General features: G+C 42.4%; 1 protein-coding gene across 4 annotated transcripts in view; it reads right to left on the reverse strand.

Annotated features, from left to right (window-relative positions):
* Positions 1 to 25,811, reverse strand: part of vps13b (vacuolar protein sorting 13 homolog B) — a 329,852-nt gene that overhangs the window by 34,435 nt on the left and 269,606 nt on the right. For all 4 annotated transcript variants that reach the window (XM_030393719.1, XM_030393722.1, XM_030393718.1 and 1 more), the window contains exons 42-46: positions 22,599 to 22,795; positions 20,634 to 20,815; positions 20,031 to 20,251; positions 19,784 to 19,915; positions 13,692 to 13,853 (exon numbers count right to left, since the gene is read on the reverse strand). In XM_030393719.1, coding sequence (XP_030249579.1) covers positions 13,692 to 13,853; positions 19,784 to 19,915; positions 20,031 to 20,251; positions 20,634 to 20,815; positions 22,599 to 22,795 — 894 coding nt within the window. The remainder of the gene's footprint in view (positions 1 to 13,691; positions 13,854 to 19,783; positions 19,916 to 20,030; positions 20,252 to 20,633; positions 20,816 to 22,598; positions 22,796 to 25,811) is intronic.

A 25,811-nucleotide genomic window follows, 5' to 3' on the forward strand; every position in this document is an offset into this window, starting at 1 on the left:
TGAGAAAAAAACAGACCCTACTTTGAAAACCTTCAACTTGTAACCTCAAATGTGATTGAAGTTTTTTATCTAATTTCCAAATACATCTTTTAAAAGACTCCTACACTCACCCTCAGTAATTGGCGCTGAGTTGAAGATTTTGTGTCCAAAACTAACTGCGAACCCATCTGTCATATAATGATCATTTCCTGGGTTGGGTATTGAGTGTGAAAGAAATGTGAAATTGAAATCTCAATCTCTCGTCATTTCCCTTAAACCCCTAGGGAAAGATATTGATTGTGGCTGGCTGATGATGGACATTTAGTTTCCAGCACATTACTGGGCTCCAGCTTTGGTACTGGAGTGATCTGCATGAGTATTATTAAACTAAGTATTTGGATGTAACTGTACAAAGCATTTTCATTCTGTGACTGCACTGTACCATAAAATGGTCTTTTATCTGTTTCACTGATAGTGATGAGATATGACCTGGGTCATGTTATACGGTCTCTTTTCCAATAACAACTCTGGCCACAAGCCCTGACATTAACAAAATACAAGCATTCATCAAGATCTTTTGGATTTAAATATATTTAGCAATAAAAGGCTTTAGTCAGACATATTTTCCACTCATTGTAATCAAACAACAATCCCAGTTCTTTAAAAATGAACTGAGGACAAGTTACCGATATGATTAATGGTTTGACAGTACATTCCACCCTGACATGTTTCTCCACACACACAAATATTACTAAGATCCGGATGATTTTCTTTTTTTTTTTTCAACTGAATCAACTCCATTCGTCTTCGGTCTGATGTCCACAGTCACACTGTAGAGCCACATCATCACAGGGATGACTTGCCTTGTAGTAGACAAACACGGCAATGATGAAAGCTGACGTGTGACATGGTTTGTATATTACCATATTCCCTGTGGGTTTACCACAATCCAATCTGCTTGAATAACTGCAGGTACTGGTGAATGTTGAGCACTTTGACATGTGTTTTCAAATCAAACAGTCTGCTGAAATTCTGACTAACCCAAATGTAACAAGAAACACCTGTCGACTAAATCAAATATCAGAGGGTCAGAATGGTGACGTTAAAATCCACACAGATTATGTTTGGACCATGTATGGTCTTATCACATATCAATACCACATGAACCTTATGAAACCCCATCACACACATTACCCTGTTGCTATGGAAACTAAAAGCAGAACCCAAACATGAGACTGACACATGCAAAAATGGTGTTAACTTCTGAGAATTAGGAGCACCACCCACCTAAAGAGTAAGTTATATTCAGTGAGTCAATCAACCAACCAAATTCCATCATGGCTACGGTGTCATGTCTACTTCACTGTCCATTGCTTAATCCTGTCCCCAGAGAAAGTCATTACCAAGAAAGTTTCCTGTAAAAGACGGTAAGATATCAGTCAGTCATAACCAAAGCAATGACTATTAACTTCCTGGTAAACACAGAGCCATTACATCACTGGAATGGCAAACACTCAAGTGTCTGCTTTGATAAAGTTGTGTTAGGACGAACGCAGGCAAAGGCAAAGATGGACAGAGAAACGCATACAATTGAATAGACACAAAATCGCTCTCTCTCACACACTCACACTCACACACACACACACACACACACTGAGAACATTCCATTGACTTAACCTAACCTTTACTCTAACCTTAAACTTATCCTAAACTTAAACCAAGTCGTCACCCTAAAACTGAATAAAATTTCACTGGTGTTATTGGGACTTTTGGATGTCTTGTCTTGCCACAAGAAAGAAGGTGAGTCACCACAATGACACAGTGTAAATAGATTCATATCTTGAGTATTACACCCACACACCCACACAAACACACCAAACACTCTCTAACCCCTGTCCTCCAGCAGACAGACAGAACAAGTCACTCCTGCCAGTGTAACCACTATCCGTCTATTGTCCTCAAGTAGGAATGTGCTTGGGTGCACATAGCACAAATCAAGTGTCTGTCTGCAGTGGAGATGTCGATCAGGGTTCCTGGATGCTGCAAAGACGGGCTTAAAAAGCCACAGTGGTTGTTGGTTGTCTCCCCATTACTACCATTCCTTCATTCCATCTCACTCAGACTATAATCGGAAATTTGAGACCTGGAGACATGGAGTGAAGGTCTAAACAACACCAGTAGCTTGGCGCACAAGTTCCCATAACAGACCTAAAGAGGCTGCGGCAGGTCTTAGATGGCTGATAACCACTTAATTCCACCTGAACATGCTAAATTAAACTCTGTAAAGTGTGGAACTTTTGTTGAAAGGTGAAAATAATGTAAATTAAATGTTATATACAAAAGCTATAAAAATAGTCCGACAAGTACCCATCTTATGTTTTGTCATCTGGGCATAGAGTGATGTGAAACAGTGGTCTGTCTTGTCTGCTGAAAAAACTTTGGGACTAGAGAGCTAGCTAGCCACCTAACAAATGAAAAACAGGTTTATACCCAGACAACAAAACAAGAGGATATGGATTACTTTATCCTCTAGAAAGGATGGCGCTAGGAAAGAAGACAGAAGAAGACAAAGTTGAAATGCAGTGAGAGAAAGAACAAAAAAGACCGTAAATGAATTAAAGGAAGAACAGAGAGACACAACAGCACCCTTGCCAGGGCAGTGAGGGCTAACCCATGTAACATGAGGGAATTATGGTGGATTTAACAGCTGTCTGCAATGCTTCTCTCTTCCTTGGCTCCCTCTCTCTGACAAAAGAAGCAAGGCGGTGCAACATCAAAGCCCAGATTTGCAAGTCTAAGCAGCGGTTTGAGAGCTGGATGAAGGTACAGAGAGAAGGCATTGTGTGGGTCCGTGGTTGACAGAGGAGATGTTAAGAGGTTTACGCTTCACTAACACTGTTCCATAGTTCTCCCTCTGGTTTCCACCAAAGCATCTTAGACATTCAGGACCTCAAGGGTTCCAGGAGATGCAGACGCGGCAAGTGTTTGCTCCAAATGAAGGGAGCTGACAAAAGGAGTACTGTCTGAGAAAGGAGAGGTTTGCAAACCGCATGGTGGGGGGAAGGAGAAGTCAATGGTCGAAGACCCTTGGAAGGACAGAGACCTTGTCACGGTCTAAGAACACAGAAAACAAAAGCTTGCCCTGGGCCGTAGAATTAAAACAAAGGCTGCACACATACCGAATTCTACACACATATACAGTTCCATCTCAGACAAACATAGTTTCACCCACAGCATGTTCAGACTCATATCCACCCAAAAAACAATCCTTTCTATTTGCTTATTCCTGCTCAGGGTCTTAAGAAATTGTTGTCGATCCTAGCTTACGCTTACAGTAGGATACCATCAGTCCAGTAGAGGTCTAAAACATACATACACACATACATACACATACATTTGTTCAGACACACACAAATAAAAAAAACACACACATACTGTACATCCAAGTGGACAAAAACTGGTATCTTCTTGATCACAGGCAGAAGAGACAAGAGGCCTCAGTCACCCGTACCATGACCACAACTAGAGTGCCTCTAATCTACCAGCAACTGGGGGCTGGCTGCTGTAGTAGAACTCAGACAACATGGATACAATTGATGTCTCCAGTGGTTTGACAATGCAATGTATAGTGCAATGCAACACTTGACTACAGAGAAGATTGGCTCACTACAATGAAACCACAAGCTCTCCTGCAAAAGAAGAAATGCAGCATGGGTTAACCCCACACAGCTACCACTAACCACAGAGTGGTAGATTGTGTAATGAAACTGAGGCCCAGAAAAATGAAGAAAACATATCACAGGCCATACACTAAAAAAGTCTGTCCAGCTTCTAACTGGAGTGATGGGGAGACATGTGCATTAGTGTTTTTAACTGGTCTGCCTCTGCCTGGCTGACACAGCTCTTGATGGCTTTCCAACATATGCTGGACATATGATTTCAAATTTTGATCATTGAAATGCTATTTTTAATGTGTGTGATGCTAAGAAAAAAATCATCTTAGTCATAAAGCTGTTTCTCTTGATGTGCAGTACAATGCAAGATGCCTCTATGGGTCCCAGGGTGTCGTGTGACCTATTGTTCCTACTGTGGCTCTTGGGCCAAAATCACCATGCAGCCCAGTGCACTTCCTGTGGGGTTGGTACAACACTGAGGTGCTGTCCGTGGTGCTGAACTCAGGGCATCAACAGTGGGACCACAAAGCTCACCGATTCTTGACCTGCAGTTCCATGTCTTTTAAATTGGGGAGAGATTCAAGTAGCGGGCCAGAGTGTCTGGCAGACAATGTATGGTTACAGCCCGGCCTAAGGCCCAAATTGGTCATCCACAACTGATTTTAGAATCTGTTTTCTTATTGGGTGCAGATTGAGGGAATTAATGCATGATCAGATGATTGGTTTGATATCTGGCATATCAGAAATCTTAGTCAGCTTTCTCTCAGTTTTGAGCAGTTCTTCGCTCCAATTTCTGTCATGGCTGCTGTCAAAAAGATCTGTTCAAAACTGTGATGAGCTTATTTTAAACCTTATGGAGCTGTATTTTAAATGTTGTAGTTAAAACTGTAGTCTTGATACTACTGTAAATATACACCGGTCAGCCACAACATTAGAACCACCTACTTAAGTTCACTGTGTGCGGCCAAAACAGCTTTGACTTGTATAGGCATGGTCATAACACCTCTGGGAGTATGCTGTTGTGTCTGGCACCAAGGGTTTGTAGTGAATCCTTTGGGTCCTGTCTGTAGGAGTGTGTAGCCTCCATGGATTGGACCTTTCCAAGCATGACCCATAGATGCTAGATCAGTTTGGAACGTGGGGATTTTAGAGTACAGGTCAACGCCTTGGGCTCTTTGTTGTGTTCCACAAGCTGTTCCTGAGCAGTTTTTGTGGTGTGTTAGGGACCACTGCCTGGGGGGCCACCGCCACTGTCATCAAGGAGTGCCGCGACCATGAGGGGGTGTACTTAGTCGATGACTGTGTTTGTGGTGTGTGTCAAGTGGCATCCACGTGAATGCTAAAACCCAAGGTTTCCCAGCAAAACATTGCATTGTAACAAGCTGATCAATGTTATTCACATCACCTGTCAGTGGTTTAATGTTATGGCTGATCACTATAAATCTTCACCGCTGAGCACACAGAATGTGATCAATATTTTCTGCGTCCTCCAACCATCTGTGGCTCCATATTGTTCTTCTTTTTCTTTCTACTTTCTGTACATATAGAGATGTAACTCTCTCTCAAGGCAAATATTGTACATCTATAAAGTCACAGTTTCTAGCAGAGCAGAATGTCCAATTAAAACGTAAAGTCTGAGTTAACACCATGTACAAGAACAGTAAGACTGTGTATGTAAGCTATGGAGCAGAGAGAGGTGGGTCTTTTCAGGCAGCCGTCCGGTTTCCGAGGGATGCACCCAGCACCAGAGAGCTTATTAGTGGGTGGAAGCTAGTCTGGTGTCAGTCTTGAGATATCATTATTGAATGCATCAAAGGTCTAAATTCATTGTTAAAACAGCATGTAAGAGGGTTCACATGCAGAAGTGAATCTCACTTATACTTGGGTCATGTGACAGCAAGGGGTTGTCAAAAGACACCAGCGCTGCAAAACATAAGACATCGGCCACAGTAAGAGACCTCATTCGGTAACTGACATCATAGTGCAACAGGGGCTTTTGAACTTGTTAAGACTGGGATTTCAATTGAATAAATCTGCTGTCACAATGTGGCCCAGGGTCATTAAAACATACCAACACTTTTGTCATGTGGAGACCAACCAGAAACAGTTCTGCTGCCCAAACAGGGTTGCAACCCGTGGTTTAAGACTCTTTGTTGTAGTTTCAAGGCCAAGGATTTGATGTATTGGATGAAAACATATTTTCTAAACTGCTAACACATTGGAATGTTTAAAAAGATTTACATAGAAAAACAAATATGAGATTCTAGCAGCTCAGCTCTCATCAACATGATAATTAAATTAATTTCCTCATGTTAGAGGGAGAGCTTCCTCAGGGACAAACTACACAGGGAGTGGAATTGCTAAAATACACACACACACACACACACACACACACACACACACACACACACACACACACACACACACACACACACACACACACACACACACACACACACACACAGTCATGACAGACCAATGGCTCATTAGATATACAACATGGAATCAAAATAAAATGTCACAGTATGTCAGTAAGAGGGAGAAAACAAACACTTCAAAGAGACTGGGCTTGAGTTTAGAGGGATGTGCAGGATTTAATTGTACAGTGATAAAAAGAAAAGGCGGTGGTGAAGGTGGAGACTTGCTGTCCTCCATGTATTTCTCATGAAAATCTGGGCTGTGGCGGATATGGAAGAAAACTGGGGAATGTATTGTTTTAAAATGGTTGGATGAGGACCAAATGTTGGGTTGCAGAAAGATGAGAATGGTCCCCAGATTATTCACTGATTTCAAAAATTACTGGAAACATTATGTTGTTGAAATTTCTGTTTGTCTTCGAAATACAAGTCATACATGAGGTTGAGAACTTCTTGAGACATATTCTATTAATCACTAATCAATACCACTCCCAACAATTACTGCTGGGAGAAAATGTTTCAGCCCTTCAGTGACATATACAAGGAGTAAATACTAACAAACCACAAGTGCCAATTTCTTAAAAAAACACAACTTTTGCTGATTTGTTTGTTCTGCCTGAGGGCTGGAGGTCAGTAAGGACTAAGGAGGAGTGGGGTACAGGAGGTTGGGTATACTGGTCTTCTGCTTGCTGAGGCTAAAGCCTCTACCCTTTGGCTAATATTCCCAGTGAATTTATAGATTTGAGAATTATTCACACTGGATGTCAAGTCGCTGGGATGAACAGAAGCAGGCACAAAAGAACCTTCGAGCTCAAGTGTGAGAAAACGAACGATTTTGTGTGTTGTTTCCATAACAGAAAATGTAAACATTCTGGGAAAATAAGTTTACCCAGAATGACCTCTGACCTCTAGGTGTTATGTGTATAAGTAATTCTGTTGGGCAGATTATCTGTCCAATGAAGAGACAGATGGTATATTGGCTGAATAGCCTTTCAAGACATGTTGACAGTTGACTTTTTTTTTTAAATTAAATTAATCAATCATAGAAAATAAACATCACAAACCCATCTTCACAGAAATCTTAATGCAAGTACATTAACAGATACAGTACAAGGAAATGTGAAATGATAAGACTGTAGTACTGCCTGATGAAAATGTCAGAAGATAGAGTTAACAGGTAGGTGATTATGTGGCGTAAATAACATTCTTGTTCTTTGTGGCAAAAGAGTTCTATTCTTTCTTTAAGGAGGCTGACATGCTGTGTTTGTCCACAACACTTTGTCTGGTAAAGCTTTTGGTTGCGTTTGATGGGAAAACGTTCAAAACTTTGTGTGAAATCAAGGACCCAAACAATAATTTGGCTCTGAATAATGCATTAACAATCTGCTTAGCTAGAAGCAAAAATACATTTAGTTCACAGGCCTGATATTCTTCCTCTGGCCATTAAGGTTGACGAAAATATCATTGAGAAAATCAGCCTGAGTGAGCTGAGTGATTATGAAGGGATAAGAGAGGTGATTCCTATTTTCTTTTACATTGTACAGATTATAATGTGTTGAGAATATTTCATGACATGGCTCAACACAGCCCAAATATATTCAGGCGTAGTGTTCTATCCACATCTCAAAAGCCCGGAAAAGAAGACAAAATGAACGATTGCATTTTTTCAAATTATATTTACTCGGAAAACTTCAGTATTATACGGTAAATGTTTTTGTCACTGAGCTCTGAATTTTGAGGGTTCTGACATGGAAGTTGGTTGAATTGCTTTTCATATATTTGGGACTTTTATGTGGTTTGTTAGTATATAGTCTGAGCTGCAAATCTGACCTTTGGTTAAATAAAAGGATCCTCTTTCTTTTTCCATAAATGTTTCCTTAACTTGAGCTTTTTAGAATTGTATTATTTTAACTGCGCTTACTTAGAAGGCCAAGTCATCTTCACTCATCATGGACATGACCATCTGACCTGGACAAGGAATGTGAAGTATGCATAGCTGAATAAGGCTGTAACCCCGCTTAACAATGAATGTTCTTTTTGTTTGTAGTTATCCTGTCAAGGAAGTCATGATGATTAGGACCCCCTCTCTCTCTAAGGGCTGACTTAGTTTCCTACTAATTGACTCACACACAATTTGTATCTTGTTGCCATAGATACAATGTAAAAACAGCCAGTTTATCATGTGTCTTCAAATTTAATCATTCTGGCAATGACAGAGGCTTTGCCTTATTAATCATTTTTTTGATTCATGATTGGGGTGTTTCAGAAGTTATGCCTGAACAAGTTAAAGAGAGTGCCAGTACAAGATAAATGATTGTATGGTTATACAATGATAAACTATAAATAATGACAGAGGGGGTTAATGTTTCATGCATCAATGATTAGACAAAAACCCTCATCAAACTGTAACTCAGCAAGTGGCCTATGTTTAAGCCTTGTTGAATGATACAGTGTTCACCTGTAAGTACATGACAGTTTTAAAACAACAGTCTGGCTTCCTTCTGGACCTGACTCAGCTCTGAGGATACACAACAGGGAAGTGTGGGTTTTCTCCTGGGATCAAAATGGACAAGAGTCCCTTTCATCGGCTTCTCCCCCCACCCTCTCCTCTCTGATCAGTCACTTTGTGGCTTAACCTGACTGGAGCTAATATCTCCCAATGGGTCAGCCTAATCTACAGCAGTTATAGCCACACTCTTGGATGAACAGCACAACTAAACCACTTCACTTGAGGGCAGTGTTTCTTAAACAATGGTTCAGACTGGGCGATGAAATATAAAATCCTACTTGACAAAAGAACTGACACATTTAAGGAATAAATATACTTATTTTGAATAGGGAGCGGTAAAACACTGCTGTAGGGTAAAAGAAGAAACTGAATCGGATTGACACAGAAAAGAAAGTAACAACAGATGAACACACATGATCAAGCACATAGCGTACACTGATGTGAAAATTTACACACACACGCACACACACACACACACACACACACACACACACACACACACACACCAAATACCTCCCTGTCATGTCTGCTTCCAACAACACAGCCAATCTTACCACAAACTAATAGTCCTGGCCTGCTATCTCCAGTACATTACCCCTGGGAACAACACACACACGCACACCAACACAACATTTACACACATACACACATGGACCAATACCAGACGCAACAACACCAACACAAAAAGACACACATCTAGTAAGAGAGAGAGAGAGAGAGACAGAGAGACAGAGAGAGAGAGCTCCTCTGTAGAAGTTCTGCTCCTGGAGTAAATTACAATTTATCCAAATTGTGAATATTCCTTGTAGGCACTTAAAAAGTACTTCCCAAATCCAGGGGGCTTTTTACGCCCCTCTCCCTGCTAACCGCACTAACCACAGGGATTTCCATCAGCTAGGCTGCATCCTGTACCAAGCAGCCAGATATTTCAACCATTCACACCACACCACACGCCAGAGCCCTGAAAAACAGCAGGGTGGAGACAGTGAGTGTGTTTGTGTGCGTGAGACAGATATAAACTATTCTTAATTATAGAGAGTGTGACGTTCAACGCATGACCGTCCTGGCGGTTTTTTAATCGATGTATCAATCTACCCATCTGTATCCATCTCTCTATCTGTTGCTCTTCTAATATAACTTCCATGCGATAAAACAATTAAAACATATATAAATGGGGGAAATTGTGTGTGTTTATAAACCTCTTCACCTTGGCTGGTAAATGCTGGGGTGTGAAGGCATGCTGAGCCTGAAAGAGAGAAACTAGACTGAGAGGCCTGACAGACTCCAGGCCTTAGGAAACATTTTATCACAGTGTGTGTGTGTGTGCGTGTGTGTGCGTGCGTGTGTGTGTGGGTATGAGTTTGACGAAGCGTTAGACCACAGCGAGCTCTGAGGACGTGACTGCCTCAATCGACCCTTTTAATGCATCTTATGGTTATGAGTGACAGCAGAAACTGGGGTTGAGAGAGTGAAAGGGAGATGGAGAGAAACAGAGGAGCAGTGAGAGGGAGTGTGACCTGAGCTGAGGTTCACGTTTCACTGCAAAAACACTCTGCCTGAGCACTCTTCTGAGAGAGGTGACAGATATTCGGAGGTATGTCAACATGGTGGGAAGCGTAAACCGGTTTGACTGCTCAGGGTGACACAATAAAGCATTCTTCTTTCGCAAACGGACACACAAAGGCACCAACAGGAGTTCGCAGAGTTTTTAAACATGCCTCCCTGTTTTAGTTCAAGTTGAAACAGCAGCAGGTCTGTTCATTTAGGACGTTCTTTCCCCACTCTCTTCTCCACTCTCTTGACTTTCTGACTATTTCCATGGGCTGGCAACAACAATTTTTACAGTTTACAAATCTATTGATCTATACTTCATTACATTGCTTGCCCATCATGAACAGAGAGAAAAGGAGAAGGTGGAGGAGGGTGAAGATAGCAAGCAGACACATGTTTGGCTGTGTTGTCACTGTAGAGTTCTTTAGGCCAATCTGTCAGTGTTAAGAACATATCTCATCTTTTGCCCCTGCTTCCCTTTTCCATGTCCTCCCATATTGTCTGAACTAGGCCTGTACAGTATTCCCCCTGACAACTCGCTGCTACCCTCATTTAGACTTTCTCATGTTTCCCTGTCCACTCTGCCTCCATCCCGTCTTCTTCACTCCCACCATCTCTCTGCCTCTTACCCCCCCATCATCCTCTTTTCAAGATGATCTCATGTCCAGTATGTTCTCAGGGGAGCCAGAGACAGAGAAAGGGGGACAGATTGATTTACAACAGCAAATTAGTAGCTCTGGCTTGTGTGTGTGCCTGGGGGACAGGTCAGCTGGGACACACATCATACCAGAGCCATGAGGACAGGCTGATGGCCTGCCTTCCCGACAGGCCCCAGGCCTAGCAGACAAGACAAGATTGGCCGTGAAAAACTGGGGTTGGGAATGTGTGCTTCAGTGTGTGTGTTTGTGTGTTGGCTAAAGTGTGGAAAATGGGCAAAGTTGGGAGATAGGGATAAGCTGCATTTTCACCTGAAGTACCCGCAACTGTTAGAACCAGAAGCTACTTTTCAAGGAAAGAGGATCTTACTTAAGTTTGTTGTTATCTGTGCTTCCACTGCGGTCTAAAGACCTGCCAAAATTAGCATCCATTGACAGATGAGAAAGCGATGGCTGTTTTGACGTGAATATAAAATGAGGTCTGGACTTCATCATCGCTCATCTCTAATATACTTTCTTCTTTAACTCCTTGTTGACGTGTTGAAGCACTATGAACAAAAAACAAACCAGAGTCAAAACAGAGCTACTCGATAGAGCGATGTGGCCATGGATGATGTACAGAAGGTAAAAGGTAGCAAAGAGAACTGTTAGGATTCAAAAGAGAAGGGACTGGGATGGCCAAAGAACCGATAATAATTCAAGGCCATGATCCTGAATAAGAGGATAGCACTTACTGGGGTGTGACAGAGGATAAAAAAGGACGAAGTTGCCTTACAACCAGAGTCCAAGACAAAATTGGATAGCCAGGCGGAGGCCAGCAGCAGGACAAGCCAGACAGGGCTAATGAACTCAGCCAGCATGGTCGTAAACACCAGAAAACATGGCTGTGTTAGGGGGGAATTGAGAAAGGGACAGGGGCAGTGCTGTGAAGAAGTGTACTATTGTTGGAAAGTGTTAAGAGAAAGGTGCAAATGTCTAAGTGAGACCCCAAAACAATGTGGAGGCCAGAGACTGTCCAGGTCTACTGATCTCATCGTGCTGATGGAGGTGAGGTATCAGGATAAGGAGAGAACTGGACCGCGCCGACGTCGAGGGGATATTGTGCAGCTATATTTTCTAAACTACAGCTTAGGGTGTGTGGCCTGAAATTGGTTTTGGCTTGTGTCTGGTGGGTCCCTACAGTGCATGGCAAGAAAAGACACAGAATACTGTGCACAGCATTAGCATATCTTTGGTATGAGTGAGCTAATTGCACTATGGGTCCCAAGCTGAAAAGTGTTAACTGATGTACTTGGAGGGGTTACAGCTTTGGGAGTGAGGAGACGGTGAGGGGATGTGAGGAAGTGTGACGAGAACAAGACTAGATTTCACCATGAATGGAGCTCCGACCAGTGTGTCGACAGAGCAGACAGCTGACTAGACACTACTGTCATCACAGAGTTTAGGTCCATCATTCAAATGACCAGCACTTTGGCCAACACTGTTTGGAGGCACAATGGGCTAAAAATGGAACCCATTTCAATAGACAAAGTAAACAGGAGATAATGAGAGCGGGTTAGGGGCTTAGAGATGAGATGAGGTGGCATGAGACGAAAAGTTTAAAGTCCTGGTTTGCAACAAACTGGTATATCAAAAGTCAAATGTTATTGTGGGAAAACAGGTTAAGGAGAAGGTCTTGGGGTTGAAGAAGGGAGGAGGTTCACAGATAGAAAGAGGAAAGGTTACTAGGGAGAGCGAGGAGATCTGGTGAATGATGGCTTGTGGTGATCAGAGTTGTTTTAGACAATCCAAAGCACCATGGGACCAAAGCAAAGCAACACAACCACTTACACTCAGCCTGGAAACTGATTTGTAAGAGCTACAAAAACACACTTACAGGACCAAGCAACCATTAAAGAAATACAACCTTTCTCTTATCATAGTCACTATTTTTATAACCCCGAAATGTAATTAGGAGTGTGTGCTACAATTTGCTGAGGCGGACACATTGGCAGGCATTTTATCATCAAGCTCAATAAGTTAGCAGAGTGTTTTTGGCAAAGTTGCACTATTTCTTATTTATCTAGTTTCACAAATCATGTTCATCTTGAGAACACATATTTCATATACCACAAACACATGATAGAATAACAAATGACAGAACCATCCTGGAATCACATTCTTCATCTCTGATGACATTTGGCCCATTCGGACAATCTTTCTTCCAAAACATCACTGAAAATACAGCGGTCATTTTGACTCACTGCTCAAATGAGATGTGGTATTCGCTGTGCTCATATGCCAGATTGCCACTCTCCAAGTATGTTTATGTGTATGTGAGTGTGTGTGAGCGTGTGTGTGTGTGTGTGTGTGTGTGTCTGTGCGCGAGTGTGAGGTAAGAGCACAGATTAACTATGGTCGATGATTAATACAACTTGACTTACTGACTTACTGTGAGTAATTATGGCCATGTCTTTTCTCAAGCTTGACTTTCTCACACCCGCAATGGAGCACATGGGGGTCCCGAAACATGTGCGCACCAAACACACACACACATGCCACATATCGCCAGCCCACCCTCCGCTCAACCTCAAAACCACAAAGGGTTAAATATAATCAATCTTCTTTAACAATGCTGTCAGGGCACTGTCTGAGAGCTCTGACAGAAATACACAGATAGAGGCCGCATGCTGATGACGGTGTGTCCGGTGTGTGTGTGTGTGTGTAACTCTATGAGCTTGTGGACAGAGTTTGTGTGCTCAAATCCTTGAGCATAAATTTGTGTGTGTAAACCATTCTTTATACATTAGTATGTGTGCGCGCACGTGTGTGTTTTTATACATGTCGACTAAACCACAGGGCTGTGGGCCATCAGATTTTTTTTACTGTGTGTGTGTGTGTGTGTGTGTGTGTGTGTGTGGGCTACCTGAGGGGACTTGTGGGATCTCCAGCTGTACTGGTGGCTATGGAGGCTGGCCAGCAGCACGTTCTCATCTGTGTCCACCTGGCCAAAGCGCAGCGTCTCGTGGGTGTCATTACAGATCACGTAGTGGCTGTAGACCAGCTCCTCTGCCTCTGAGTTCCCATTCTGAGAAAAAAACAGGGGGGGGGGGGGGGGTTATTATTATTATTGGTATTGGTGGATGGATGGTTGAAAGGAAGGAGAAAGAACAGGGGTGACATGAGAAAAAGAGCTTTTGATAAAAGAGTATGAAAATACTTGAAGGTGTTTATGTTTATTGCAGGTGTAATGTACATATGCACATGTTAATAATGCATATTAATAAATGCAGATCTTGGTGGTGCAGGTTTCAGCCAATAGGAGAAAGAAATGTGTGATATCATCCATGGGAGCAACACCACCTCAACAGGAGATTAAATAAATAACAAAGTCTTGCAGCTATCCAGACTGAAGCAGCTTCGACTGGACATCAGGGCCAATTCTAACCCCTAGTCCCACATAAAACCTCGAGGAGGCCTCTCTATTTACCAAAATCCCAGTTTTAACAGCTTTGTTCGAGCAGCTTAATGTCGGTCATCGAAACAATCAGATGTCAACTAATTTCCAATGGCAACTCTGTTGGTTGGTGTGTGTCTGTTTTCCTAACATTTTATCAACGCTTGGAACAAAGTAGGCCTTTAAGCAGACATTCCTGTTCGTACGAGTCATCAATATATTGTGGTTTGTTAGAAGAAAACAATATGGTGGAGCCTGGCCCACCTACAGCAATGGGTCAATGAGAGAGCCTCACAGAAAACTCAAGTCATGCGAGTCGTACAGGGATGCTGTCCACTCTTGCGTCACCTTGCATGCAAGAGCGAAGAGCTCACTGGCCTGCAATTGAAAACACTGGTTATACAGGGGGAGGGGATTGTCTCAAATCTCCTGCATACAGGAATTTGAGTACACAATTTCAAAACAGTACATAGTGTGCATGTGAGCTGGATCATATGTGCATGGGTGCAAGTAAGTTTTACTTGAGCTCCTTCCAATGGCTCTTGGGCCCTGATGGGATCTTTCCTGCACACCCCTCCCTGACTCTTGACGCACATGACTGTGGTTCAGACAGCTCCTCAATAACTACTCAACTATCCCAACAAAGAGGGACCCCAGCCTGCTGTGTACTTTTAAATGGCAGGGGGCTGACTGTTGATGGTTAAAAGAGGCTGGCAGTAAAAGCTCAGAGTTTGACTGCCAAGCACGTTCAGGGTCCTGGGGTTGTTGATGCTATTGAAAACGGATGGGAAAGTTTACACCATTAAAAAGAACACTTGATGATAGATGTGTGAGAGGGAGGTAGGGAGAGCAAAATATAGATGGGACAGCTGCGTCGGTGGGTTCAGTCCATGCCAGTTTTATAATGGAACACTATCTGTGCTCCCTTTCGAATTTGACACTGCGATTTACAAACTTCCTGCGGGCATCTTAAGATGCCATTGCTAAGCCAGCTCTTTGATGGTATCGTCTTTCTGCTCCGATTCATGAGGCAACACGATACACACATCAGAAAAGCTTCCTGCGGTAATCATAATCACTCCCTGTCTATCCAGGGACTTTAAATGGACAAATATTAAGACAAAGACATTTAAACAGTCAACACATCTTCCTTGTTAAAGAGCATAAGATGACAGCTTCTCCTTCAGACGCAGTCCTACCAGGAATCAAAGTATCCATTTCACTAATCCACCCAGATACTGTTTCTTTAGTTTTCACAGAGTCTAGCCCTGATGTACACTGCAGAGTGGCACACATATAAATGTCAAGGTACAGTAAAATGTCTGGAAAATAGATTGTAAATAATGACACCCACTCAAGAGAAATGCTCATGAAACACAACACGGTGAAGGAGATAGTGAAACCCGTAAAAGGGACAATAATCAGATCTAAAATCACCTATATATTCCTCTACAGATCACCCTTGCCCACACATTTGCTACAAACAGGAACCTGATCTCTCTGTCACTTTCTTTCCGGTTGCAAAAGAAGGCAGAGAATCATTCAAACATGGGAGGAACAGGGAAAAAAAAAAATAACAGGAGGAAAATTCCTGTTGTCTCAATTGCAAATGTAACAGCCTGTGAACGTTCTGTGAGAAAGCAGTGTGTAAATACTACTGGGCTTTTGTGTGGCTTTCCACCAAAGCCACTTCCCTGGGGTTAGGAACTGGGGGGAGCAAAGACTGAAAGTGGGGCTGGGGACCGAGGATTGAGAATGAAGGCATGGGGCCTGAGGTTAAACTGGAGGGGGGCTGAGGTTGGGGCCATATGGGGCTATTGAGCAAAGAGTAGTGGGAAAAGAAGATGAAATACAAAAAATGGTTTTGATTTTTTTCTTAATTCTTAGAATTAAAAAAACCTCTGAAATGTATTACACTGTAATTTTAACTTAATCTTCTTACACTTTTACATATAACCTCATAATTGAAGCTTAATTGGCCCTCAATTTTGAACTTTCTACCTGGAGTCCGGCCTGTTAGAGAGGACATAATTCAAGATAAGAATTAGCAAAGCACTGCAGTAGGGGACAGGAGGCCACCATGCTGGCTTGGGGACATGCAGAGGATTATCATTTATGTTGGAATATATATTCATTTCAATATTAACGAGAATACTGTATATCATGTATACTGAGGACTGCCAGAGAAGTTCCTGGTGATGTTATCAAGGATACAAGAGTAGTCCACGTTACCATGACTACCACTGAATATTGTCACAAATTATGAGAGTAAAATTACTACCATATACCAAGATCTATTTATTGATATGCATCTGGAAGTGCTCCAGCTGTTCTGGTTGTGGTGGTCTGGTATGACCATGCCTGGGTCGTGAGGTTTGAATTGTGTGGTAGTTGGGGAATCTTCTCCACGGTTCAATGCCGACCCTACAGGCCACATCACAACAGGCCTGCCTGCCAGCCTTGACACCAGGAAACATGAAAATCACTGGAACAATTACACACGTTAGGATACATCCTTCTGTTGCGGAAGGACAGAGAGCCTGTTAGCATTTCCAACTGCTTGCGATTATGTTTTTTTATGCATGTGCAATGTGTGCTTGAGTGTGTCTGGAATGTAAGCCTCTATCAGATCACAGAACAATTTTAGCTTAACGGGGCGCTCCTTTACATCCATCCCTATAGCACACTACACCACCAGGCAGCTCATGCTTAATTGCCCACATATAAGGTTCTCTCGCCTTTTTGTTTCAGCAAAAACCCCAAAAAGGGAAAACATATTCCACGATTGAACTGTTCACTATGTTCTCTGAAATGGACCAAATATTTAAGAACACCATTTTCTCAAATAAAAAAAAATAAAAAATCCCCCTTTTGTACTTGACCTCTCTCTGCCCCTCACTCCAGAACTACCATACCCACATGCAGCACATTTGCCTTATAATTATGGTGTCTTTTTCCCTTGAGTTCAGCAAAGTGGTGAAGGCTGGAGGTAGTTAAAAGGTTCTGTACAAGTTGCAAAGCTGCTGCTGTTTAGACCAATCAAGTAAATACAGCAGGCGTAATCATTTTATGAATCAATCCCCTACCAGCGGACATCAGCCATCTGGGTTTGTCTACAGTGTGAGTATGTCTGTCTTAACGAGTGTTGAGTGGAAAATAGGGATGCACTGATACAGTTTCCCAATCATAAAGCATTAATGTATTTCACAATACTGCAGATGTATAAAATAACATGAGCATTTTATATTACAGGTTTTATTGTATTTTGTCCGCGGTGTCCTTGTTGGCTTTTGTTTTGAACAGTTTTCAGATATATTATACAGTAATACAGTAATCAAATAACACAGCACAAAATGATGAATAAAAATCAACAAAAAGTCAGGTCAAAGAGCATCTTTAGAAGAAAATGAAAGAAGGACATCTCTTATGAAGGCGTTATGTCCTTACTGTTGTGGTGACTGTTGATTTATAAAGAGTGCAATGTTCCTTTTCTTGCTGTTGCTACTGGTTTACAGTACATGTCACCGAAAGCCACGTCCTTCTGCAGTTAAGTTAAGGTGTTACTTTAACAGCAACTTTTTTTTGTCTTGCAAGTTTTGCAGACTGGTAATTCATCATATTGAACAACCCAAGTTAATAGTAAAATCGATTAATTACTGTATCCCTCGTGCACAAGTGAAGAAGGGTATTCTGTGCGTGTGTAAGCATTGCCTCTATTTTGGGTCTCAAGATTCTGGGCAAAGTTACCATTCAAAAAGCCAAATATATCACCCAATCAGTATCAGAAAAGCCTTGGCTAGGAGTGTATGAAAAACTAATAACCTAACTAATCATGCTTGGCATGTTGGGTGAAGCCCACCATGGATACCAACATGTCCAAAACACTCCAGTAAAGCTGCAATATGACCATTCATGACAACAACACCAACGCTCTTAGGTCTTATTTATGGCTAAATTAACCAGCAGAAATAGGGAACATTCACTAGCATGCGCAACATGATGCAGCGATGAAGCCAAGGGTCAATTATGATCCATCATCCAACACGGTCCGTTAAGAGCTTTAGATGAGTCAGTGATGCCACTGGGTGAAAACAAAGGTATTAAAGCGCTAGCCAGGACAATCATTTTATAGCAGATTTTCTATACAGCCTGTTTAATTTTATTTTCCACAGGTAAAAGGCCACAGCTGTTCCTAGAAAAACACAAGCTATTATTTCTCTCACCTGGCATTGGGAGTGAGTATGCATGTAAAACCATGAGAGTACCTCATGTCTCCAGAGGCCAGTATATGAGTCAGCAGCACCACAGCTGAGCCAAGCAGAGCCATGATAGGGCATCCAAAGCCAGAGAGGCCAGAGAGGCCAGAGTGTGTGTGTGCATGTGTGTGTGTGTGCATGTGTGTGTGAGTGTGCGTGCAGTAGACAAGTGGGTGGAGGACTCAGGCCAGATGAAGTCTTGGCAGGTGTCACCACTCAAGTTTTACCGTGTTTTCATGGGCATCACTTCACACACACAGATCCTGGCTACTAGAGGCAATGCTGAGAGCTGAGAACTGGGAGATGACGAGGACCATAGGACTAGAAGCCCAAGATCAGACGCACTACCTCTTAGTCAGAGTTTACAGCAAACTGAAAGGCAGTTCCATCCTGCAAATTTTATTACCACTGGCATACAACCCAAACCATTCTCATGAAATCCACTTCGTTGTGAGTTTGTTTAGCTGATACTCCATCTGGGAGAAAAGGCCGTCTTACAAAATATTCTCTGAACGTACATACGTTTCTATGGATTTCTTCTATGGATTTACCAGCCCCTGGCTCCTCATATACTGTAATAGCTATTTACAAGTTCTAGCGATCAAACAAGGGGAAATCCCTTGTTACCTTAAATGTCTTAATGCATCCCACTACTACATTTCAAGTGTGCTTCCTCAAGCAGCACCGAAAAGTTGCCTGGAGATTGTGTTTGTAAATTATGATTAACAACTCTTTTGCCTCTGACATTAACTATGAGTACGGAAATCAGAAAAACAAAAACAAAAAATAAGGACAACAACAGGTTTGAGGGCTCCTTATTACCTTACATTATTTAAAAGTTCTGAAGGTAATATCAATAATGTATCATGAGCTATGCCCCTGAGTTTTGAGTTTTTGACTTAATTGCATTCTTTGGGGTTTGGTCAATTACAAAGTTTGTTGCAGTCATTGACAACATATAAAGATGGACAGCATGACAGCTCCCCAGAAGTGAAGCCAAAACAACTTGAACATCTCCTGGGGGTTGGCTACAGTAAAAACACACTGATGTGTGTTCAAGTGTTCATTTTTTGGGTAGGTTTGGTTTTAATCAGTTATTTGATGCCATAACAAGGGAGTGTCAGGTCATGGTTGACAGCTGAGCCCTGCCCATGATTGAATTGGGCTCCGCCCTTTGATCACTACTGCCAACGCTATAAAGTAGTGCCCATATGCTGGATTTTTGCTTACTTTTTGTTGACATGTCATCCATCTTTATATATACTGTCAATGGCTGTATTTCCAACAGCCTAAACTTTCTGTTACCTGTTGCCAGCTGTGCAGGGCCATGTCCACAGTGTGGATGGCATACTGGCTGATATTGAGGAATGCCGGGTCCACAAAGACATTCACATCCAATGTGGTGTTCTGGGGACAGCAGGTAGCTGCGGCGTGACCCTGAAACAGAAAGTTAATTTACTACTTATTACTTTAAAATGTTCTGATCAGTGCTCTGAATCAATATATCTAGACAGTCATTATAAAACCATTATAAACAGCCAAACTGTGCTACCTGTAGTACACAAGGCTGGAGGAGCTGAAGGTGTGTCAGGTTTCGGTACTCCAGCAGTTTGCAGTCTAGCTGGGTAGAAAAGCTGAACTCCTGGCAGTGACGTGGTCCATTGTCCCACTGGCGTAGGAAGACCCGTGGCTCCCTAGCACCAATAACCATGAATTCCTGCTCCTGAGGTAACTTCCTGTCTGGCAGGAAGGGACGAAGTTGTTCAGATGGAACTGGAGGAGAAAAACAAAGCATCTGTATTAAGAGAATGGACTGCAATGCATATCTAATAAACACAAGACATTACTATCAAAACTGACTTTAGTCAGCACCAGATTGTGGAAATCAAATAGATGACTACAAGAGATCTATTTAGATTATAACCACAGTTTCAATACAAACCAACTAATGAACATTAGCTCCTGTTGAATGTAAAGGTAATTTAAGTGAATAACCATTAGCTTCTGTGTTTGCTGGTACCATGAGCCATCAAAAAAACATGAAAAGAAGGCTGAACCTTTTGCTCCACCTACAGAATAAAAAGGAAAGATTCAAAATAAACTGATACATCTAATACTCAAACCCAATACTTTGATGGTGTATTCAGTATCCTACCTGTGCCCAGTTCTTCCAGGTGGTGGCAGAGGTGAATGTCCAGCTGTGCTAATTGTAGGGACACCCCCAGGGAGGGCACAAACCAGGGTGCGAAGCAGGAGTCCACGCGGGTGCAGGCTGCCAGCGCCATCGGAGATACCAGCTGATCACAGGGAAGCTGGGACCCACACTCACTGTCCGAACTGGAGAGGAGGAGGAGATACAGCCAAATAGGTGCAGATTTAGTGTTATTTAGTTTATTGATTGTGAAAAACACTAAAAGCAGTAAAAAAGCAAAGACATTAAATGGTAGTAATCAAAGGCATTATGTGAATATGAAATAATTACATAAGGAAAAAGTAATTCAGAAAAATGTGTAATATATGACATTCAGCATTTGACAGCTTTAAGGGAAAAACTGGTTAAAAAAACAGTTATTTATTTTCTGTCAAACTTTGTTTTGTAGTATCAAAAGAACTGGCACAGCCGTGGATTAAAACCATAAAAATTCTACTCGCTAATTGAAATAGTCTGACTCTTATTTGTTGCGGAGAGCTATTGTCTCTTGCCCAGCGAGTAACAAATTGTGTGACATCCTTGTAAGAAATCCATAGTGAGACCAACGCTGCAATTATTCAGACAAGGAATGAAAAGAGACAGCAATGTGTTGAAGCAAGGGCCTCCTCGCTGTCCGAGGCTGTGAGTTTAGGTACATTATTACTGCCTCAGTTTCCCGGAGGAACCTCTCCATGGACATTAATTGCATGTCATGGTTGATGATGTTGGATGGAAGGTAATTGAAGTGAATGACCATTTGCTCTGTAATTTGCTGCTACCATGATCCACCATAAAAAACACCAGCAGGAAACGCTCAAGACCTGAAAAACGCTGGTGCAGCAGAGTGCTCCTTAAAAAGATAAGCATCATATGTTGACAATTTTCATTACTTCCAGTTGGCAGGGCAGCCAAGTTATTTTTCTGCTGGAAACTAAAGTAAGGCAGATGAAACGAGCAAGTAAGGAATGGGGAATCAATTTTGATCAAAAAAGACAAATAATTTAAACATAAAGGAAATGTAGTGTTTGGAGTATGATTGTAATGAAACACAGATGTATATTTTGCTTTACACTGTATCTGGTACTGTAGAGTTTTCTCTGTTTCTTCTCGTACATGTTTTATTATTCCTCCCTTTCTGCTCCTCTGGAGCTCTCTAAGCCACACAGAATGTGGGCTTGGCAATTCTCTTCCACTAAAAGTTCCCTAAATCCCGAGAGGAAGTAAAAAGGGGGAGAGAGCACAGAGGAGAGAGTAAATTAAGATGAGGAAGGGATGAGAAAAAGACAGAAAGAAATCAAAACTGGGTGAAGCACAGAATATGTAACAGGATGCTGGGGGAAATATGAGAGCGATGAAGAGAGGAAGCAGTGGCAGCAAGAAGGGGGGGGGGGGGGGGGTAAAGGCATGCTCTTTGACGTTTGACAGTGCTTGGCAGGCCCAGTCCATCCCATCCCAACTAAACCCAGCCCAGCCCAACCCAACCCAGGCCAGGCCTAAGAACTTATGAGCCAGCCCAAAGGGGGCTTTACTCCTCTTGCTTCCCGTGAGCTTCCCCTCGATTAGATACACTCAAGGTAAGCAGGAAGGAATCCGGATGGGCCCTGACAGGCACTTGGTGTGCTGGGAAATCTCATTAGGCCGATCTGAACGCCTTCCAAGCCCGCTCCCTGCTCCTGCACACCAGATGTGGGGCGAGGGACACATTGCGAGCTCTTTGTGCTCGGCGGCCTGGGTGCGCTCTCCCTCTGCTTTCCCTCACACTGGACGGTACACGTAGACCCACACACATTTTTGTGTGGAATTATACAAAAACTCTGTATACAAACAAACATACAACCTACAACCTGTAGATACCTACAAGCACAAAGGAACAAAATGTTATTACGATTATGTATAATTAAAACAAAATACTGGACATTTTTCTGTCACCTCTGTTCGTCTCCTCCCTCTCCGTTATTATTGAGTACTATCCTCCATAGGTCTGAGGCCACCAGTTCCTTCTGCTGGTCGGTGAGGCTGAGGCTGGGCAGCTGCAGCTGGCAGGCAGTGCTCTCTGATAGGCTGAACTCCCTGTATGGAACAAAGGCCTGCTGGAGCTCATCCCAGTACTCTAGACTGCATGGTACCTGGGAGGAAAGACACAACAACATACAAATGTAACTCAAGAATATGCATTTTTTGAGTGTTTTTTTTATTTCTCTTAGTTGCAGCAGGACTGTAATTAGTGCCCTTCAACTCAGATTAAAGTTCTCTTAATGGCAAGCTACTGGCCTGCCTGGACGCCGATAACTTGACCGTTAATTTGAACGTTATAAGACACAACATCACAAATCACATATAAAAAAACATCTTTCTTATGAAAAGTATAAAGTTATAATAACCTCACCACATACTTATACAAAAATGAATGGCACTTGTATGCTAAGGGCTACACAGAAGCAAAATAAAAAGCTAAACAGAGGTTGATTACAGTTTATTGAAATGCAACACAGTAAACACAGCAGGAAAAAATACAGACGATGTCAAATATATTAACACCTCATCTCTGTACTGTTGATGAAAACAAACCATCTGCTCCCTCATACAGAGTTGGAGTGCTTTGTATAAAGGGGCAAACCAGTCAATAATGGCTAAACGACCATATCTAATTGGATGAACTCACATGAGCACAAAGGTCTCGCACTATCATTTCTTCCTTCCCGTTTTCCACACATCCAGTTGCTGACAAACACTGAACATAGACTAAAAATGATTTAAGATATTTGATGTATGTATATTTGGATGTTTTCTCTCCTAAAGAGCTCGAAGGAAATGAGAAGGAATGGCTCTCTTGGGTTCTTTGTGAGGCCCTAAAGACAGTAGATAACTAATGGGCTTCTTTGCATCCCTTTGAGTTACCCTATAGTGTTACACTGAGCTCTGCAACAACAGAAACTTTCTCCTGAAACACAGACTCAGATATTTACTGTTGGTGTTACTACTCATGAGCAACATGCCAGAGGATGTCTTAAGTATGGTTTTGCTGTAAACGTATACTGTTTTCTACCAATGGGTCAGGTTTTTTATTTCTCCTTGATCTTTTGAGTCTCTACTGTAGTTGAGAAGGATTCGTAGTTTAATCGTTCCGTTATTAGTCTGTTTTAAGTGTGTTCATTGGTAATATTTCCGACGTTGTTGTGCTGTATAACACCAAATTGCTACAGGGTGCTTTGTTTTGAAAATCGACACGCAATGACCTTTTGAAAATTGGCAGCATGATGCTGTTCCACTGTCTGACTTCCTGACTGGCTTGATCTACTCTGTTCAGATTATTGCAACTGCGGTCCGCTTCTGTCAAAAATAAACTCAGGAGGTATTCTCTACCAAGCAGAGCGGAGAGACGCTTCAGGGAAGGACTGATGAAACGTGCGGTGGCACAGCCAGTGGAAACACGAACATTGTCTAGAACATTGTCTAGCCCGTAATGGTTGAGACGGGCCCGATGGAATTGGGGGGTTAGGTGGTGGCTTTGCTCCATCAGATGACAGCAGTGTTTTTATAGTCCCCTCAACAGACAGACGCCAGTGGTGTCTCCCTGAGTTGTTCATCACTTTAACTTGAGGTTCCAGTCCAAACAAACTGTTATAGACTAACCCTAACCCCCTCAGTGTGACCCTGAATACTCATCAACAGTAAGATTACAGCAAGGCTTTGTTATTGCACAACAGGTACTACTTGAGCCTTGTGGATCCCCCAGTTACACATAAAGTGTTAAGCAACTTGATGGTCTGCTAATCATCAAGCATTGATATTTCTGACTATTTCAAGTCGAGGGGAATCCCCGCCTGGGAGAAGGAACGAACAAGTAAGGTTTTATGGCATCCGTATTGCGACCTTCACTTTTACTCACTTCAGACAAACCGATCTTTAATTTCTCGTCTAGTCGGAAAAAACGACAACACTTTGACCGCAGACCACCAACGCAGCAAGACGACAACTCATAACAACACTGCGAGACCACAGCATTACTAAACACCAGGCATCTATGCGCTACATGACAGCCATTAGCGTTGAAGTCCTGGAGCTGTTTCTCAGACTGAATAACAATCAGGTTGTGTGAGCATTCTCGCATGATGCGATGACTGGGAGGCCTCCATTTGTTCCTCTCACACTGTGCCAACATTAGCATAAATGTGTCTGGTGCTCCTGTGTGAACTAAACCAGGTTCTCAGGTTCCCTCGACCACCTTCACAACTCAACTACTGATGGATCAGTGGTGGCAGGGAGTTCTGAGAGGCACACCTGAAGGATGCCAGGTTAGAAGAGATGAGAGTGTGAGCGTGTGCGTGTGTGTGTGCATGTGTGTGTGTGTGTGTGTGTGTGCATGTGTGTGTGTGTGTGTGTGTGTGTGGTTTTAACGGGTGGGAGACTACATTTGGTAGTGCACATGCATCTGTGACAATCCAATCCAATTATTTACCAGAGGTACAAAGCTCCCTAGACGATTACCAAACTCATGGAGCTGTCAGCAAGCTGGTATGTGTATATGTAAAAAGTTTTGTGTTTGCAAAATATGTGTTGCTTTTATATGTGTGGGGGTGTACTGTTAGAGAGGAATGTATGAGGTAACCATAGCTGACATCATGTATGAAATGCCACACAGGTCTTCCAGGAATCAACTTCTCATAATTGTACCTGACAGAGTGGTGCACCCGCAACCCCAACACTGAGCTGCCGGAGCGGAAACTCACTGAATCTCCAAAGAGAATTCCCAGAACCGCGTTGCTAAAACATCGAAGGTGTTTTTTTTTTGTTTTTTTGCCTGTGATATTCAATACATATGACGGCATACAGAAATGAATATGTGAGGTACATATATGGTACAGTGGAATACATTTGCATGGTTGAATTTGCGTCATGGTTCCTTCGACTTGTAGCCCCGGCCTTGGAGCAGAGTGGAGATTAAATCTATAACCAGCTCAAATTGTAGACATGATGGGAAAAAAAAAAGAAAAAAGAAAGAGTAAAAAACTTTTTTAGCTATGTTGAGTTGGAAGTCTGGCACTGGCTTTTGAGAGGAGGAGGCACCTGTGTATATGTCAGATGGATTGTGTATATGTGTCCAAGAAAACAGCTAGGTATAATTGTACGTATGAAAGACAA

This window comes from Sparus aurata, chromosome 17 (genome assembly GCF_900880675.1).
Source record: "Sparus aurata chromosome 17, fSpaAur1.1, whole genome shotgun sequence".
Lineage (NCBI taxonomy): Eukaryota > Metazoa > Chordata > Actinopteri > Spariformes > Sparidae > Sparus > Sparus aurata.